The sequence below is a fragment of the Urocampus carinirostris genome, chromosome 15 (assembly GCF_059441175.1).
Source record: "Urocampus carinirostris isolate Australia breed hairy pipefish chromosome 15, RoL_Ucar_1.0, whole genome shotgun sequence".
NCBI lineage: Eukaryota > Metazoa > Chordata > Actinopteri > Syngnathiformes > Syngnathidae > Urocampus > Urocampus carinirostris.
Window position 1 is genome coordinate 25765038 of NC_142363.1, and position 16696 is coordinate 25781733.

General features: G+C 38.5%; 1 protein-coding gene across 1 annotated transcript in view; it reads left to right on the forward strand.

The window, feature by feature from the left end:
* syne1b (spectrin repeat containing, nuclear envelope 1b) overlaps positions 1 to 16696 on the forward strand; it is an 81770-nt gene that overhangs the window by 3811 nt on the left and 61263 nt on the right. The window contains exons 3-31 of the mRNA XM_088354806.1: positions 2063 to 2158; positions 3297 to 3380; positions 4636 to 4728; positions 4797 to 4963; positions 5029 to 5225; positions 5439 to 5548; positions 7055 to 7162; positions 7230 to 7367; positions 8174 to 8338; positions 8749 to 8861; positions 8933 to 9101; positions 9168 to 9264; positions 11024 to 11226; positions 11295 to 11459; positions 12205 to 12357; positions 12473 to 12616; positions 12907 to 13074; positions 13139 to 13297; positions 13472 to 13636; positions 14105 to 14239; positions 14320 to 14478; positions 14558 to 14766; positions 14843 to 14951; positions 15045 to 15209; positions 15366 to 15533; positions 15600 to 15776; positions 15853 to 15993; positions 16242 to 16402; positions 16474 to 16624. Of these exons, the coding sequence (XP_088210932.1) occupies positions 2063 to 2158; positions 3297 to 3380; positions 4636 to 4728; positions 4797 to 4963; positions 5029 to 5225; positions 5439 to 5548; positions 7055 to 7162; positions 7230 to 7367; positions 8174 to 8338; positions 8749 to 8861; positions 8933 to 9101; positions 9168 to 9264; positions 11024 to 11226; positions 11295 to 11459; positions 12205 to 12357; positions 12473 to 12616; positions 12907 to 13074; positions 13139 to 13297; positions 13472 to 13636; positions 14105 to 14239; positions 14320 to 14478; positions 14558 to 14766; positions 14843 to 14951; positions 15045 to 15209; positions 15366 to 15533; positions 15600 to 15776; positions 15853 to 15993; positions 16242 to 16402; positions 16474 to 16624 (4269 nt within the window). The remainder of the gene's footprint in view (positions 1 to 2062; positions 2159 to 3296; positions 3381 to 4635; positions 4729 to 4796; positions 4964 to 5028; positions 5226 to 5438; positions 5549 to 7054; positions 7163 to 7229; positions 7368 to 8173; positions 8339 to 8748; positions 8862 to 8932; positions 9102 to 9167; positions 9265 to 11023; positions 11227 to 11294; positions 11460 to 12204; positions 12358 to 12472; positions 12617 to 12906; positions 13075 to 13138; positions 13298 to 13471; positions 13637 to 14104; positions 14240 to 14319; positions 14479 to 14557; positions 14767 to 14842; positions 14952 to 15044; positions 15210 to 15365; positions 15534 to 15599; positions 15777 to 15852; positions 15994 to 16241; positions 16403 to 16473; positions 16625 to 16696) is intronic.

Here is a 16696-nt window from a genome sequence, read left to right on the forward strand (position 1 = left end):
ATTTAGACATGGATCTTCTGAAAAAATATAAATTAAAATGAGTAATGAAATGAAATGAAATGATATGCATTTTATATAGCGCTTTTCAAGTCAATGACTTCCCAAAGCGCTTTACAATGTGCTCCACATTTCCCAATAGCGGTCTTGCAGCCATATAAGGCGCTAACCTGCTTATTGGGGGTATTAGGGGTTCAGTGTCTTACCCAAGGACACTTCGACTTGTAACACGGACGAGCCAGGATTCGAACTGGGATCCCTTGATCCCAAGACGAGCGCTCTACCTCCTGAACTACTGCCGCCCCAATAACAAAATAGCAAAAGATCAGCAGTCTCTAAAATTAAGATTGAATGCACTTTGCTTAGGATCAATCAATATAATTAAAATAAGACTAGATTTGGCTCATTTTTCTGCTTTTTACACATAAAGTACTTTTTTTTTGTCTTCTGTCTTGAACTTCATTATTACCCAACACCCAAAGAACCTTTTCCGTGTTTTTAAAAATGTGTTGACGTAGCCAAGCTGTGTGTGCATTGTTAAAGCAGTATAGCAGAATTAATGTCAGTTTTTAGTAGCCCATTGACACAAAACGATCGTAGATCATAGATAACAACAGCTCAAAATAGCACAAAGTATGTGCTAACAGCAAGAACGCTGCTTCATTTTAGTCATTAAAGTCAACAAAAACGTTCTGGATTTGTTTCTTTGAAGGTACTAGTAAAATTGCAAAATTGGCCTTGAAGGTGCTTGAGAAGTGCTTGAATTTGGCCATGTAAACGGTGTACAAACCCCGAATAAAAATAATAATTTTTCAAAGCCTATATAATTTTTAATTCTGTTGAAAAAATAACTTTTTGTAATTTTTGGAACCTGGGGTTAGGGTTTCATTTGGGTCTATAGCAAGGATTGGCAACCCAAAATATGACAAAACAGCCATGACATATTAACAAAACAACAACAAAAACATGGCTTGAACCACAAAAAAAAATTACAAGCCTTTTTAAAATAAAAACAGGAAGGGGATTCATACATAAAAGTTTGTCGTTTAATATTTATTGTAAACATTTTTACTGATTTGTTAAATGTTAAAAATGTTTTGTGTCGTGTTTGTCTTCCTACTGAAACCATATTTAAAAAAAATGTGTTTCCATCCCTCCTTTTTTCAATTACAAAACTTTTTTGACAAAGATCCAGGGAGCCACTTGGGCCACATGTGGCTCCTGAGCCACAGGTTGTTAACCACCGGTCTATGGTTTTGGGTTAGGGGATTAGGGTAAATTAGGGTTTGTTCTTAGGCTTTATGTAGTTAATGTAACACACCAACTATGCTGCCAGAAATAATGAGCTAAATTAGCATCCCCCCAAAAAACTTAATAATGAATAATTAATAAAGCAAATAAGACATTTACTTAATAATTTAATTAGAAAAAATGTGATAACCTTTTAAAATATATATTAAAAAATATGATTTGCTGTATTTAACATCTTGGACCTGGTCTTATGTGAAGCAGACATCAGCTGAGATGGGCACCAATACATGTTCTGTGGCTCTGATGCAATTTTACTGCGTTTGTATTTAACTCTTGTGCAGACGCTCCCTTCGTGACACTTTTCGTCCTCTCTAGCCTGCCTACTGCATTGCGAGATGTCTTAGAACAAAGGAGAGTGAAAGTTTTTTTGATTCAAGCATAACACCACTAAATAAATTCCCGTCCGTGGCCTGAGCATTCCTGTGAATTTGCGATTTGCCAATACAGGGACAGCATGAGTTAGAGGAAGTCAGCCTTAGCCTCGGGACTGGGCGTCCAGCCATTTGAGAGAACGACAGCATCTTTTGAGCAGCAGGAAGGCCTTGGGCACTGGTTGCTAACATGCCTGTTTGTCACTGGCAGCATTTGGTTAGGCCTCTCCGCACTGGCGACGGTTTAGCATACCAATGCCCTTTCGCACGCCTCCCACCCATTCGATTCAGTCGGGTCTCGGTGGTAAACAGAAGGGGGCAGAGAATCATTTGTCTGCCGTTATGGATGCTGCAGTCTGTCTTACTACTGTATTGTCTTGCAGCATAAACCACCGCTCGAAGTCAACGATCTTTTCGAGGACATTAAGGATGGGGTGAAGCTCTTGGCTTTGTTGGAGGTGCTGTCGGGTCAAAGGCTTGTAAGTAGCTTTTGTATCATGAAGAATATATTCATTTACATGATTTTAATTTAAGCAGGCTTTTTGTTCATCTCATGTTTGTGGCCACTTGTTTGCCAAAGTAAAGTTTCTTTGGCTAAGCTTGAAAATAATCCCGCCTTAAAAATTTAGATGGATATTAAAAAATAGATACACTCTACTTCTTTATTAATATTCCACAAACACGTGATTGTTCAAAATGCTTTGTTTGGATACAAGCAAATTCACAGAACAGATAACTGACAAGGAAAAAAACCTTACTATTGCTTTTTACGTGAGTTTAAAAGAATCTGTACGGAATTTGTAACTTTTTTACTCTTTGCTGCCATCTCCTGGCTTAGGTACTTACAGCAGCCTTAGCTCGTTCATGGTGCCTGTGCAAACATGTGCATTTTTTTTAAGATGCCTTTGAATCAACTCTTCTTTTCTCATCTTTCTTGGGGTTTGGGTTGGCGTTTGGAGTCTGCTTGAAGCAAATATTTTCTTACTTTCACCATTTTCATGCTACAGTACCAAATAAAAACAAAAACTGTGAAGATGAGCTTGAAGTTACTCTCCAGCAGTCCCGCCAACACCCTTGTTCTACCTACCTAATGTGTTCTGCCGCGAACAACTTGAAAAAGCTGATAAGCGCAGTTGAATAATAAATCATAAAGGATTTTTGACCTAAGTATGGCATTTTTAAAACATATTTAATCGAGACAAGTTTTAACTTTCAACATTTTTAAGGACATTTTATACGATGCACCCCCCTTTAAATGTTCCAATAATTCCAGCCTCTGTGATGGGGATTTAGTCTTTGCGATATAAATATAATTTGTTCGGCTGATTTATCCACCAGCCCATATATTGAAATTGGGGTTCAAGATAGGCCTGAAAAGACACCTATTGAATTTAATTCTCATAATAATTCAGATCACTATTTTTTTATTGTTTCATCAATAACTCTGCCATAAACTTGACAATTGTGTCGTCCCAAACCTATAAATGTGGTCATTTACCCTGGCTTCCGTGATATATTGATAAATAAACGTTTTAATTGTGTTTCAATAATTACACTAAATGTAAAAAGCAATTAAGTTGACCTCTTCTCTGCTATGTATGTTCTAACATTCTATAGCCCTCGGAACAAGGCCGTCAACTCAAGAGGATCCACTGGGTTTCCAACATCGGCACAGCACTCAAATTCCTCGAGGGCAGGAAGGTATGCATTTGGCTCTCTACAACTGAAATACACCATCCCTTATTTGTCAGCATCTGCAAGGTGCCTCGAGTGCAGATGAGGTCATCTTTCATCTCTTAGTTACATAATCTCCATTGCGGAGTCCTTTATGGCTGCTCGGAGTGTGCCATATTCCACTTTTCACTTTTAACATCCCCAGCCCCGGGGACCAACACTTACGTTGATCTTGTGATCTTTCCTCCATTACGTGCGCTCTCAGCGTCGGTATCAAGGACTACCGGTCAGTCGGCGTCGGAAAAGTACTTGGCAACTGCTTGCTTTCAATTGATGCACGACAGCATGATATTCTCAAATCAGTTTTACCATTCAGCTTTTTTGAAAACGTTTCAGCCAAATGATAAACATGCTGATGTAGTTTGGTTTGCTGTGTTTTTGATTTTACAAAGGGGACGCACTATGAAATAAACAGGATCTCTGTACTTGCTAACCAGTCACAAGGGGTGACGTTAACCCAAAATATATTATGCTTATTTCTGTAATTGTATTCATGAGTGAGTTGTTCAGAATCTTCCCCATATTGATTTAAAATTTCTGGCTTGACATTGTTTGTTATTCAGAACAGCTAGCTCAGACACAAATTAATGTAAATAGTGAGCTAGTTTTAAATGTCACTTTTGATGGATGGACAGGACCTCTGTAACTGTTTGAATGCAGGGCTTACATTTACATAACATGCCCTCTTGAATACGTTCCCCTATTTACAATTCTTATGTTTACATATCCTTTCTTTTAACATTTTGCAAGCGACTGGACAAATAAGCATTAATACTTTTAGTCAACAGTTTTTGTTGTTTGTCCAAGATGTTGTTGATCTAAAATTATTTTTATCACAATAACACTCTCTTTGCATCGTTCTAGATTCAAATTTTATTTGGACAATTACAGGGCTCAAAAAGGACAGAGTCAAGTTGTTTAACCAGAACCCTTCAGATGTCTTTGTCTTAAATACTCTCTCATCTCAAAAATCTTTATTTTCTCGTTTTGTATAGTCATTACTGTTTTAAATGTGTTTGCTTTTACCAATACCTCTAGCATTTCTAACATAAAATGCTGGCTTGTGTCAATTACTCCATTTTTTCCGTCATGCCTTTTACTTTTTGTCTTGCAAATCACATTTCCAGTTTTCAAGCTTGATATATTATTTAGAATTTTGGTCAACGTGTAATCGCTGTCGAGGATAAAAGGAATAAAGTTATACCCGTCTTTTTTCCCCCAGATCAAGCTGGTTAACATTCATGCTACGGACATTGCAGACGGGCGACCGTCAATTGTCCTTGGATTAATTTGGACCATTATCCTCTATTTCCAGGTACAGCGAAGCCCTGATTTTCACAAAAGTCAGCTAGAACAATTGCCAAATGCTTTTTCCTTCTTTAGATTGAGGAGCTGACGAGCAACCTCCCAGCACTTCAAGCGTTGTCCACTAGCAACTCCTCCGTGGAAAGCTCCGAAACAGGAAGTCCTCCCATGAAAAGAAAAGTGGTCAAATTTCAGGGCAATGCTAAGAAGGCTCTGCTCAAATGGGTGCAGTGCACCGCCGCCAGGTAAGTTTACCTTCACATCGTAATATTGTAGCAGCCAACTAAATCAGTCTTTAATTTTTCCTCAGACATCACGGGATTGAGGTGAAGGACTTCGGTCCAAGCTGGCGGGATGGAATTGCGTTCCAGTCGGTTGTGCACGCTATCCGGCCTGATCTAGTGGACATGCAATCGGTGCGCCGCAGAGGGAACAAGGAGAATCTGGAGCAGGCTTTCGCGCTAGCGGAAAATGAGCTGGGCATCCCTCGTCTTTTGGATCCAGAAGGTATTTAGAGTTTGCTAATTTTAAATAATCTTTATCAGTAGTTCTCCAAATTTCTTGTCTAAGGAGAAACCAATTATTTTTCGAACATACCGCAACATATTAGATAAGGCTGCATTTTATTTTGTACTGTAGATATTATCACATAAATATTCATGACTTGAATTAAACCTCATTTAAAACATCATTTCTATTTGTTCTGGCGTTTTACCACAGATGTTGACGTTGACAAGCCAGATGAAAAGTCCATTATGACGTATGTGGCACAGTTCCTCAAGCACTACCCCAACCCTCACCACTCAGAAACTGACAGACAGTATGATGAGGTAGGTGGTCTTAATGCAGCAATATATGAGATCAAATGCATGACCTGGTGATTTAATGTATGAAATTGAAAGATTAGTTCATACTACGAACAATGCAAAGATTCATTTATTTATTTGTCGTTCACTTCACAATATCAATTTGTAGGTCATGTTAACTGTATGTTGGATGGTTGGGGTTTTGTATTGATTACTAGGGATGCACGATAACTCTTTTTTTCCTTCTGATACATATAACTGATATTTTGTTCTTGTTGCATGCTACATTTAGAAAAAATATAAAACACACGCAACATTAAACTATTTTAATGTGTGTCTTTTATTTTATTTTATTTTATTTTTCAACTATAGTTGCAGTAAATATGTCTCGAAAAATTTGTGTTGGAGAAACTGGAGCTTGATTTTATCAATCACATGATCAATACTGACATTGTTTTTCACAATTAACTATGATGACATGATAGTGTTATAAGCACCATAACACTGAAATATTGCAGAAAGTACATATGTTTATGGGTGTGTTCGTTACGTCAAAAGACGCCACTTCCAAATTAAATTACTTAATGTCACACATTTCTTGTCCAATAAAAATATATTACTCTTTCTTCACAAGTAGAAGATGTTCAAATTACTTGTTATAACAAATAAAAATTCATATATGATGAGGTAGAGAGAATATGTGACCAACTTGTGTTACTACTGCCATAGAAAATCAAAATATATTATGATGAAGAACATAAATGCTTGGAATATTTCGAAGAAGTGGTGTCGGCCGATTGAATATTCAAGCATGGCGTCAGGTGATTCATTATTGGGCTCTTTTTTAAAATTAGCATCCCGAATTACTGTAAATATTGGCTATTTGTTACAGTCTTCAAATATCTTAGTTGGCTATTTTGTACTCAAGCTCTCATTTCGCATTGTGGCAATGCAACACTGCTTAGCTATACGGTACCTGCTTTGATCTCACTGCATGAACGCAACAGCGATTTGTTTCCCATCACCATCGAGCTTGCCATTTGATTTCCGCATCCCCTTGTGTGCACATTCAAGCTGCGCCTCGCCTCCATTCCGACCTTTGCGCTATCAGTTCCCGTGCTTCAGGTGAGCAATGGGACTTTGGAAAGATGCACACTGTCTTATCTTCTCTGCTTTACTTCTACCCCCGATGCCTTTTTTCTGATGTTTCTCTTTTGTGTACTTTGCCGCCTTCACCGGTTAGTTTGACCCTCAAGACATAGAGCAAATGCTTGAGGTATTTTGGGCTTCCTCTCCTCACTTGCATGCAGTAACTTTAGTTTTTCAGCCTCATACGTGTGACATTTGTAGCTATTTGGAATGCTTTTACAAAACAGTGAAGCATTTCCAGTACAGTTATATTTTACTTTTTTAATAAAATAGATCCAATTTTTCTTTTCTCCCCTTTCCTTTCATTTTTTTATACACAGCACTACAATTACCCCTCATCCATGTACACTTTATCCTCTCCCATAATCTAAAATTTGACAGAGGGAGGAACGCAAGATGCTAAGAGAGCTGAAGGTGTTCCTGGACCAGCTGGAGCGAGATGTTCTGAGAGTCCAGGCAGCTGAGGGCAATCTTACTGACAAGTATCAGGTACCTGCTTTTTGCCGCTGTAACTAACATTGATATATATGTTGTATCAGAATTGTCTTTTGCGTAGGCCTTCAAGAACTTCCGTGTTCAGTACGAAATGAAGAAGAGGCAGACGGATCCGCTGTTGCAGCCAGTTCATAAGGATGGGAAGTTGTCTGTAGACCAGGCTCTGGTCAAGCAGGCGTGGGATTGCTTGTCCATCAGGGTGGGTTGGATTCCTTTGGATGTATTCAAAAGGTCAAACAAATCATCAAGTGAATCTATATGTAAATAATTATCAAATACATAAATGTTAAGCTTTTATTAATAACAATTAAGACTGAAACAAATATTAAGGATAAATACAAGTAAAATAATAAATAAAATAAATGTCAAATACATGAATTAATAACAAAAAAGCTAATTTAATTATAGTAAAAACATTTTTTTAAACACTTTTAAATAAATCAATAGGAAAATTTGACTAAATATGGAAATACATACATTGCTAGATTGCAATTTTAATCCAATCCTATTAACTCAAATCGTTCAAATTTACATTCATTAATTTATTTCATGAAAATGCCTTTTTTTCAGCGTTTTCTTACTCAATATTATATGAGTATCATCAATATAAGTGCTGTAACCATCATTCTCATTATGAAATATTTTTCCAATTTGGTGGCCCTAAATATGTTTGTTTTTAGTTTTGAATCTCATTAGTATTTGGTAAATATGTTTTTACTTTATTTTATTTAGTTTTATTCATTCATTTAAAATATGTATTCATTTAAATGATTATAACTTTTTTCTCATTTTCAAATAGTTTTACAGTTTTAAAACATTAGGTCGGTTGTGGCAGCAATTTTATATGGCAGACAAATATTTGTAAGCCATATCAAAATGGTTAAAATAGCATGGAATCCATAACTTTCAAAACACAAAAATATTTGACATTAAAAGGTTGAGCATTGCTTTTTATATTTTAATTTTTATATACAGTGAAACATTTACAACCCATGTCACCCGCAGCTACTGGACTGGCACATCCACCTGGACAAGTCGCTGCCGGGTCCCCTGGGCATCATCGGAGCCTGGCTGCACAGAGCCGAGATGGCCCTGAGGGAGGACATTCCTGCCCAGCATGCTCACGAGGAGACGGCCAACGTTCTCCGCCGGAAACTTGAGCAGCACAGGGTCAGTATTGTTTGTTTTTGGTTTTGAATGTAAAATATGCAACGGAGAAAAAAAATATTATATTGTACATCTTAAATCCCAAATTACAATGTTTTTTAGCAAACTATATTTTTTACATTTTTATTTTAACCAACTTGAAGCCAAATATGTTTGCCATATTTTCTAGTAGGATAATCATGCCTCATAGAAATAAATGTGCAGTGCACATGTAGAAGCATCTCCTTAGGGATGTGTGGGTATTGTGCAATATTGGTCCTGACATCTACCTATTGATTTACGAATCGTAAAGCAAAGATATATCGCCATATCGATTTTTAAGCACACCTCTCGTGATTGTTATATTTTCTTTCTATATTTTTTCTATGCACACACTCCATGTAAATGACATTGTTTGTGTTTGACTATTTCAGGAAGTGTTAAAAAACCTGGAATCTCACAGGCAAGCCTTCCAGCAGATTCACCGAGATAGATCAGTCAATGGCGTCCCAGTTCCTTTGGAACAGCTCCAAGATATGGCTGAACGGTAAGTATTCTGGAATCCGGCAAAGTACCTTCCAATAAAAGATATTTATCCAAGACGTTTTCGATCCCCAGGTTTAATTTTGTTTCAATGTCTTCTCATGGCCACTTGATCAAACTGGAATTTTGTGAGATGAAGTATCGGCTGATGGCCTTTCTGCTGTTGGCAGAGTCCAAACTCAAGTCTTGGATTGTTAAATATGGCAGGCGGGACTCAGTGGAGCTCCTGTTGCAAAGTTACCTCGTAAGTTTGATGTCTGGTTGCAGATGGCGAGACACAGTAAAAATGGTTACATTTTTCTTTTTCCAGACTTTCATAGAGGGCCACAGGTTCTTTGAACAATATGAGATCCTCTTTTCAGCACTCAAGCAGGCAGCGGATGTCTATGTCAAATCTGACAGTTTGAGTAAGATTTTTTTTTTTTCACAATACATATTTACAAGTGACTTATCGTTTTTTCTAAACAATTAATCAAAAAAGAGACATGAAGCTTTTTATTATTCTCCACATTTCTCAACTGTGTCATTTAGTTTTTCTAATAAACACTAGCCCAATTCTAATGAAACACATTTATTTATATCTTCTCAGTCTTAACCTTCTTAGAGAAGTAGGACATTCATGTCTAACTTATACTGCACCTATGTGGCCGAGTAAGAAAGACGATGTGTATTAAATTGAAAAGATGGGAAATCTTGCTAACTAACAAGAAGTTATGCACAAAGCAGTTAAACATGAATATATATACAGTCATAATAAATAAAGGCCAAATCAACAGGATTCCCACAGATCTTTGAAGAGTCTTAAAAGGCATTGAGTTGTTTGTTCTAAAAATTGGGCTTTAATCGGCATTAAAACCTCCTACGTCCAATTTTGAAAGTCTTAAAATGTGATCACAAAGATTTAATAAGTTATTTAGTTTGTTTTACATGCATGTGTGTCACAATCATCCGGATCGGGAACACCTGATGATGCTACACTCAAAATTGGTCATGACAATAGCAGTGTTATATTTTTTAAAAAAGATTTACACTGGACCAAAAAGTCATTTTTCATGCATCATGATGAAATTGCCTCATTATTGTAGCAGAAGAGTTCTTTAGAATTAGTTGTAATTTGGCCGTTTTGACTAAGGCTCCATGAAATACTGTAAGAATCCGTTTTATTTATTGTTTTCGATGTCTTAAACTTTTGAGAGTGCTATGTTTTTCAAATGGAAAGATATGAATGAACCAACATGTGATAAAACAAAAAAAACATTTGTTTAAAATGGCCTCTAATGCATGTGGTTTTCTTTTGTTTTGATTGTTTTAATTATGTGTTTTTGTCAACTTGGTCCTAAATTTGATTTAAAAAAGAATTAGATGTCTTAAAAAGTATTGATTTTAACTTGCCTTAAGCCGAATAAACCCATATAATGTTGCATTTTTGTGCATCATCACATTTCATTCCAAAAACTAATCTGTTGTAAGTCGTATTTGTGTTGTGTACGTTGTTGTTGGTCCCGTAGTAAACAGATGACAATTTCATGTTTTAGGGTCTAAGACTTTAAACAAAGGTAAGCACAGAAACAACTTGAACCTGCTCTTATCATCCGGCTTTGTCAACTTAATACATCAATCTGTTCATGTTCAATGTTCATACGCAATGACCCCAATACTAACAACGTCAAAAAATCTGGACTTTAATATTGGCATCTTGGTTGCTTCTTGGCATCTTGCATGAATAAAACGCTTCAGTGTGTCCCATACCATAAGGAAGATTCCGGCGGTCCACCAGGGTTTAATTGGTCCCACCAGAGCCTCCTCCCATAAACGTATATTATTAACTTCTGATAATATGTTTGCACTGTCATTTGACAGCTGGGTGAAATGTGACAGTATTGTGTTTTTCCCACGTTGACATTTTTCAACTCTCGGCGACCAGAAAAAAAGGTTTAACACCAGGCGTTCCTTGCAAAAAAACGGACACCCCTAAACTGTCCAACCACAAGGGTCTCACAAAATTCTATGGGAAACATTGATGCTTGTTTATCTCTGTGCCTTGTCATTGACCTTTAATGAGCACCAGCTTATAATCATGACCCTATTGAGGATATGCCGGTATAAAACAACAGAAGGCACATATATTTTTCATCATAGTTATTTCTCTAAATTTGACATGCGTAGTTGACGAAGCAGAGGGTGTGAGCAAATTCCTTGGCGACGCCATGACTCAGTGGAAGAACCTGGCGCTGGAGGTCCGTAGCGTTCGGAGCATGCTGGAGGAGGTTATCTCCAACTGGGAAAAATACAACAACACAGTGGCGTCTCTGCAGGCCTGGCTGGAGGATGCAGAGCACATGCTAAACCAATCCGAGGCCGCCAAACGGGTAAGTATGCCGCTAAACTTTAATCGTTGATCTTCAACATAACATTCTTTCTCATTATGCCAATTCAGGATTTTTTTCGCAACTTGTCCCACTGGGTCCAGCAACACATGGACATGAACGATGCTGGTAACTTCCTCATCGAGACCTGTGACGACAGCGTGTCCCGAGACCTTAAGCAGCAGCTCCTTCTTTTGAATGGCCGGTGGAGGGAGCTTTTTGTCAAAGTTAAATACGTAAGCTGAGAAATGCTGCAATGCTTTATAAAACAGCAATACACGGTTCAAATTAATTTCTTATTGACAACTTCAATATTTGTACATAATACTGTGTTTAGATGGGGCTCATGAAGAAATACTGTAAACAGGGGATGAAAAAATTACATTTTAATCACAATTTCATTAAGGTTAAAAAACCTTAACTAATTTTCACATATTCTGAGGCAATTTGGTTGAAAATAATCAAGACATCTGGTCTCATGAAGAAACATCACCAATATTGATGGAGTTTTCACATTTTTCAAAATTTCACGTTCAATTACATGTCCATTTTTCAGTTTGTCTCTTAATGCAGAAGATACATCTCAATTTTTAGTCATTTTTTTGTATTTTTCCTAGGTATACGTTTTAATCATCTCCCCCCCAAAAAAGCTGGAAATAAATTAGATATTTTTTAAATGTGCTAAAAAATGAATAGCTGCACCTGAGATATCGAATTGTACTGCAGCATTATAACCAATATTTCACATAGCCATTGGAACTATATGATAACCTATGAATGCTATGAATGCAGTGTATTGGGTTTTATTCTTAGATCATCAATTATTTTGCCGATACATCAGCAAACTACTTATATTAGCTGCTAATACTAGTCCCTCTGCATCCCGCAGCTACTTAGCAACACCTGTACAATATGAAAAAAGAAAAAGCAATTGACTCTAACCTAAAGTAATAGTGACTTGTCTGCTCTTTTTGCTGTTAGTATGCAAGAGCCGATGAAGTGGACAAGTTGAAGCACGACTATCAGGATGGCATAAACACTTTAAAAATGTTTATGGACGCCACTAATGAGAAGTTAAATATGGCTGTACAAGTGTCATTCCTCAACGTCCGCACATTTGCTCAGGATGTGGAGGTAAAGTCTCTAAATGTTGGAATGAGATCTTCATGGTTTTGGAAGACCTAATGGTACCAAACGCCACTTTTTCTGAAGACATCCTACCATATGTGCTTACTCCCTACACCTGCAGGAAATTAAACACAAGGTTCCAGCTATGGAAGCGGCATGTAAAGCAGCAGGTCGTACTGCTCAACTGCTGAGCAAAGACACCCCGCTAGAGGAGGTGACTCTGATGACAGCGGTTATGACATCCATCAAAGAGCAACTTGGCAAGGTGCGGCCATTTCAGTCTAAATACGGACTTAAGGTGTCCCTCGATGGTTAACAAAGTTCAGAATTCGTGAGGAGGCCGGTGCCAGGTGATCCACAACAATAGTAGTAATGTAACCTCACTTTTGGGGTATTGTCATCCTTCATACTATTGACCAAATCCTATTTTATGTTGACCTTGTGTCTGTTCTAAAGATGCTTACATGTTATTGGACTTATTAAGAAGAGATTAAAAACAAAACGGAATATTAGATTTATTTTCATCCTGGATTTTCTGTTCTATTGTAACATCAGGTGAAAGAGCGATGTCTGCCACTGCTGAAGGAATCTCAGTCCCTCTTAGCTCCGCTGGAAGAAATGGAAAAGAACATCACTGGGTTTTACCAGGCTTTAGAAAAAGCCAGCCACATCACAAGCACCACTGACTCAGAGGGGCCAGTGGAGTTCAAAGAGAAGTGCCAGGTGATCCTTCAAAGGAGGACAGATCATTGACGAGTACTGGAGACTGACGGCTTGTATGTTACAGGAGCTGGGAGCCGCCACGCAAAGCTGCAAGAAGTGTTTGATGGTGATTGAGAAGAGTCATCAGACCATCCTAAAGCTCATGGACGCTAGTAAGACACTGCAGCATATGGACATGAGCCTCCTGCAGAAAAGAGTAGCAGACTTACAAGCCTCTTCGCAGGTAAGGATATCTGTTTCCAAATGGGTTAATTATCTGCCTTACAGACTAAACTTCACTCGTTAATGTCTTAATATGTTAAACATGTTTTTTTCCTTATTTAAATTGGCAATAAAAACTTTTGAATAGCTGGTTGTTCCATCCTACTGTTGTGAACCCACTGTGTTGTGCTGGCAGGCCATGTTTAGGGATGCCACTGAGTGGAGGAAACGCCTGGAGGCAAATAGCAGCCTTATGAAGAGGTTTGACGAGTCACGTCAGGAGCTAGAGAAAGTTCTTAAAATGGCGGAAAGCTGTATGTCTGAAAAAGGAAACCCAGATGAGCTGCTTAAAAAGCACACGGTGAGGATTGTAGATGGTTTTTAACTCCCCGCTTAATGATTTTTACCCTAATATACACCTTAGTTTTTCACAACTGTTTAGAAGTGCACATTAGGTGTTTGTTCCTTTTTTATTATATTTTATGAAAGTAATCCTTGCCTCTGATTGAACACATGCCAATCCGAAACAATGTCTCTCAAATCCGCTAAGAGATTTATAACAGTCTATCTGGATAATATCTATCCGTATTGGATAAAATAATTTGATATATTCTATTTTTTTGCAATTTGACTTTTGCTTGAAGGAGGGCTTTTATTATATAAAAGCATTTATCTTGCAGGAAGTGGCGAAGGCGTAATGCATTCATGTTTTTAAACAATTTCTTCTGGTTTAATGGGAATACATTACAATATTTACATGAACATCACTGAGAATTTTATTGAGATCTCACAGGCTGTGAGTAAAGCAGGCAATTTGTGATTTTGGCAGGAATTCTTCAGTCAGTTGGACCAGCGTGTCTTAAATACCTTCCTTAAGGCATGCGATGAGCTCACTGACATTTTGCCAGACCTGGAGCAACAGTCGCTGCAAGAAACTGTCCGAGAACTGCACAAACACTGGAAGGTGAGATCCCTTAATCTAACTGAAAAACATTGGAGATATTTCTCCCCTGACTGGGTGCTATATATATACTGTTTTCCCAGGATGTTCAAACAGAAGCTCCATTCCACCTCCTCCACGTAAAAGTTGAGGCGGAGAGGAGTAAGTTGGCACTGTTGCTGCAAGAGTGCCAGGCAGAGGTGACCCGTGAGAACCGGCACCTGGCTAGCATGGGCAGCGAGAGGCTTATCAAGGAGCACCGGGTGAGCGACTGAATAATCTCACTTTAGTATCTCCTTCAGGGGTAACTCACTGTGACAATCATGTCCACAATCATGCCAGGCTTTCTTCACAGAAAAGGGCCCTAAGTCACTTTGTGAAAAGAGGCTGCAATTCATGGAGGAACTTTGTCAGAAGCTTCCAGAGGGAGACTCCACCCACAAAACACTCGAGAAATCTAGGAGGGAATACTCTGAGGTCAGCGACGAGATTGAAAGCACGCATCAGAAGCTTATGCAGAACCCCGACAAATGGAAGGACTATAATTTGAGGTGCAATGGTTCACATATGAAGCCTAATTAGTTGTTTATAGTCTTATAACTTAGACATATTTGTGTCTTGAAACAGATATGCGGAGCTTTCTTGCTGGTTAATATCTAAAGAAAGCCAACTTCGGCTTTTGAGAAACCGGGCAGGCGATCCGAGAAAATACAGTCAGGTCAAGTCTACTATCACGGTGCGTTTGGGTCATGTTCAATTCAAAATCAAGTCATCCGCTGGGCAATGTTTCACTTTTGCCATCTGTTTTTTTTACTTTACATTTCTGCAGGAGCTGAAGAAAGATGCCGAGCTACAGGAAGGCAACCTTTGCTGGCTCAAAGCCCGTATGGCCGTTTTGATCGAGATTTCTGATGAGAGCGATGCCCAGATACAAGGAAGTGCTCTCAGCAAACTTTCAGCGGATTTTAAGGGTCTACTCCTGTCTCTCATCGAGGTGAGTTACACTGTAATCTATATGAATATTCTCTGGGTTATTTTGTTGCCTAAACGTAGTTGCAGCACTACAACTCCCTGAAGGCAATCATACTTGAAAGGTGCTTTTTATCATATTGCGAAAATACATTTCTTTTTCTTTGTGTGTGTATTTTAGGCGGAAAGGATGGTCCTGGCTGTGGGTGACTGTGTTCAATTTAGGGAGCAAGTGCAAACGACTTTGGATGATCTTCTCAGAGCTCAGAAAGAAGCTCAGGCTGATGTCACTCAAATCCTGGATTGTCCCACTGTTAAAGAAGCTCAGCAACTGCTTCTTGTTCACCAGGTATTCAGTAGCTAAAACACCTCAAAAAGCTGGAAGCCCTAATGGTCCTACATTGTACCTCCATAGCAACTTCTGAAACGTCTGAAGCTAAAGAGGAAGGATGTTCAACATTTGATCTGTAGGGGGCAGCAGCTACAGGCTGAGGAGGGCCTAGGAGAGACTCTGCAGCAGGATCTGCAAAGTTTGGAGCACACGCTCAGTAAAATGGAGCAAAACATGGATTCACAAGAGCAAAGCCTTGAGGTGGACGACCGTTCCTGAAAAATACTTTTTTAAATTTCATGTGATATTATTCTCAGTGATGTTTTATCACTATTAGGTAACACTGGCATCGTGGCAGGAGTTGGACAGCCAACAGGAGGCAGTACGCCAGTTTGTTAGTAAGGCCAAATCCACTATGGCAAGAGACCTGAACTTCAGTAGTCCAGAGAGCCTGGTTGTAGAGATAGACCAGGCTAGAGTAAGTCAAACTGGGTTTATCTGTCTCAAGGGGTTACGCACAATCAGGGTGTACACTCAAATTTCTGCCAAACCTGTTATCCATCCTCATTTTGTCACTTGATATTGTTTTTACTCTACTGACATATTTAACTCCTCTAAAATGTACAGCAGCATTAACTATTTTATTTTCATTTTACTTGAATTGTTTTATAATGATTTGGTCTATGTGCACAAATGACTGTTAAGAGAATATTTTCCATGATTTAGGTGCTCTTGAAACAGTGTGAAGCTGAAGCCTCGCACATGAACACGTTGCTCAAGCGAGCCGCAGAAATTCAGCTGGGTCCAAGGAACAAGACCCTGCTCCTTCAGCAGGCTCGCTCCCTCACAGATCAAGTGGACAACGTGGAGGCTGGACTGAAAAAGGAGTATGCCAATTCATTGCTCAAAACCTTTACTGGTACTTAAAACTGGTGGAGTTAAATTTTTTGTACTTTAGTGTGAAAAAAGCAGAGGAGATGAAGAATAAGTGGGACCGGTTTGGAGCCGAGTTTGAAGCGTTTTCCCTGTGGATATCTGACAAGGAAAAGCAACTGGACACCTTAAAAGGTTCCAATTTGGAACTTGAAGAACAGATCAAAGCAGTGAAGGTAATTTTTAAGAATCAGTATTATTAGCCGTCCTTTTCAGGAGATAACGAATATATGCCTGTAAATATCTGT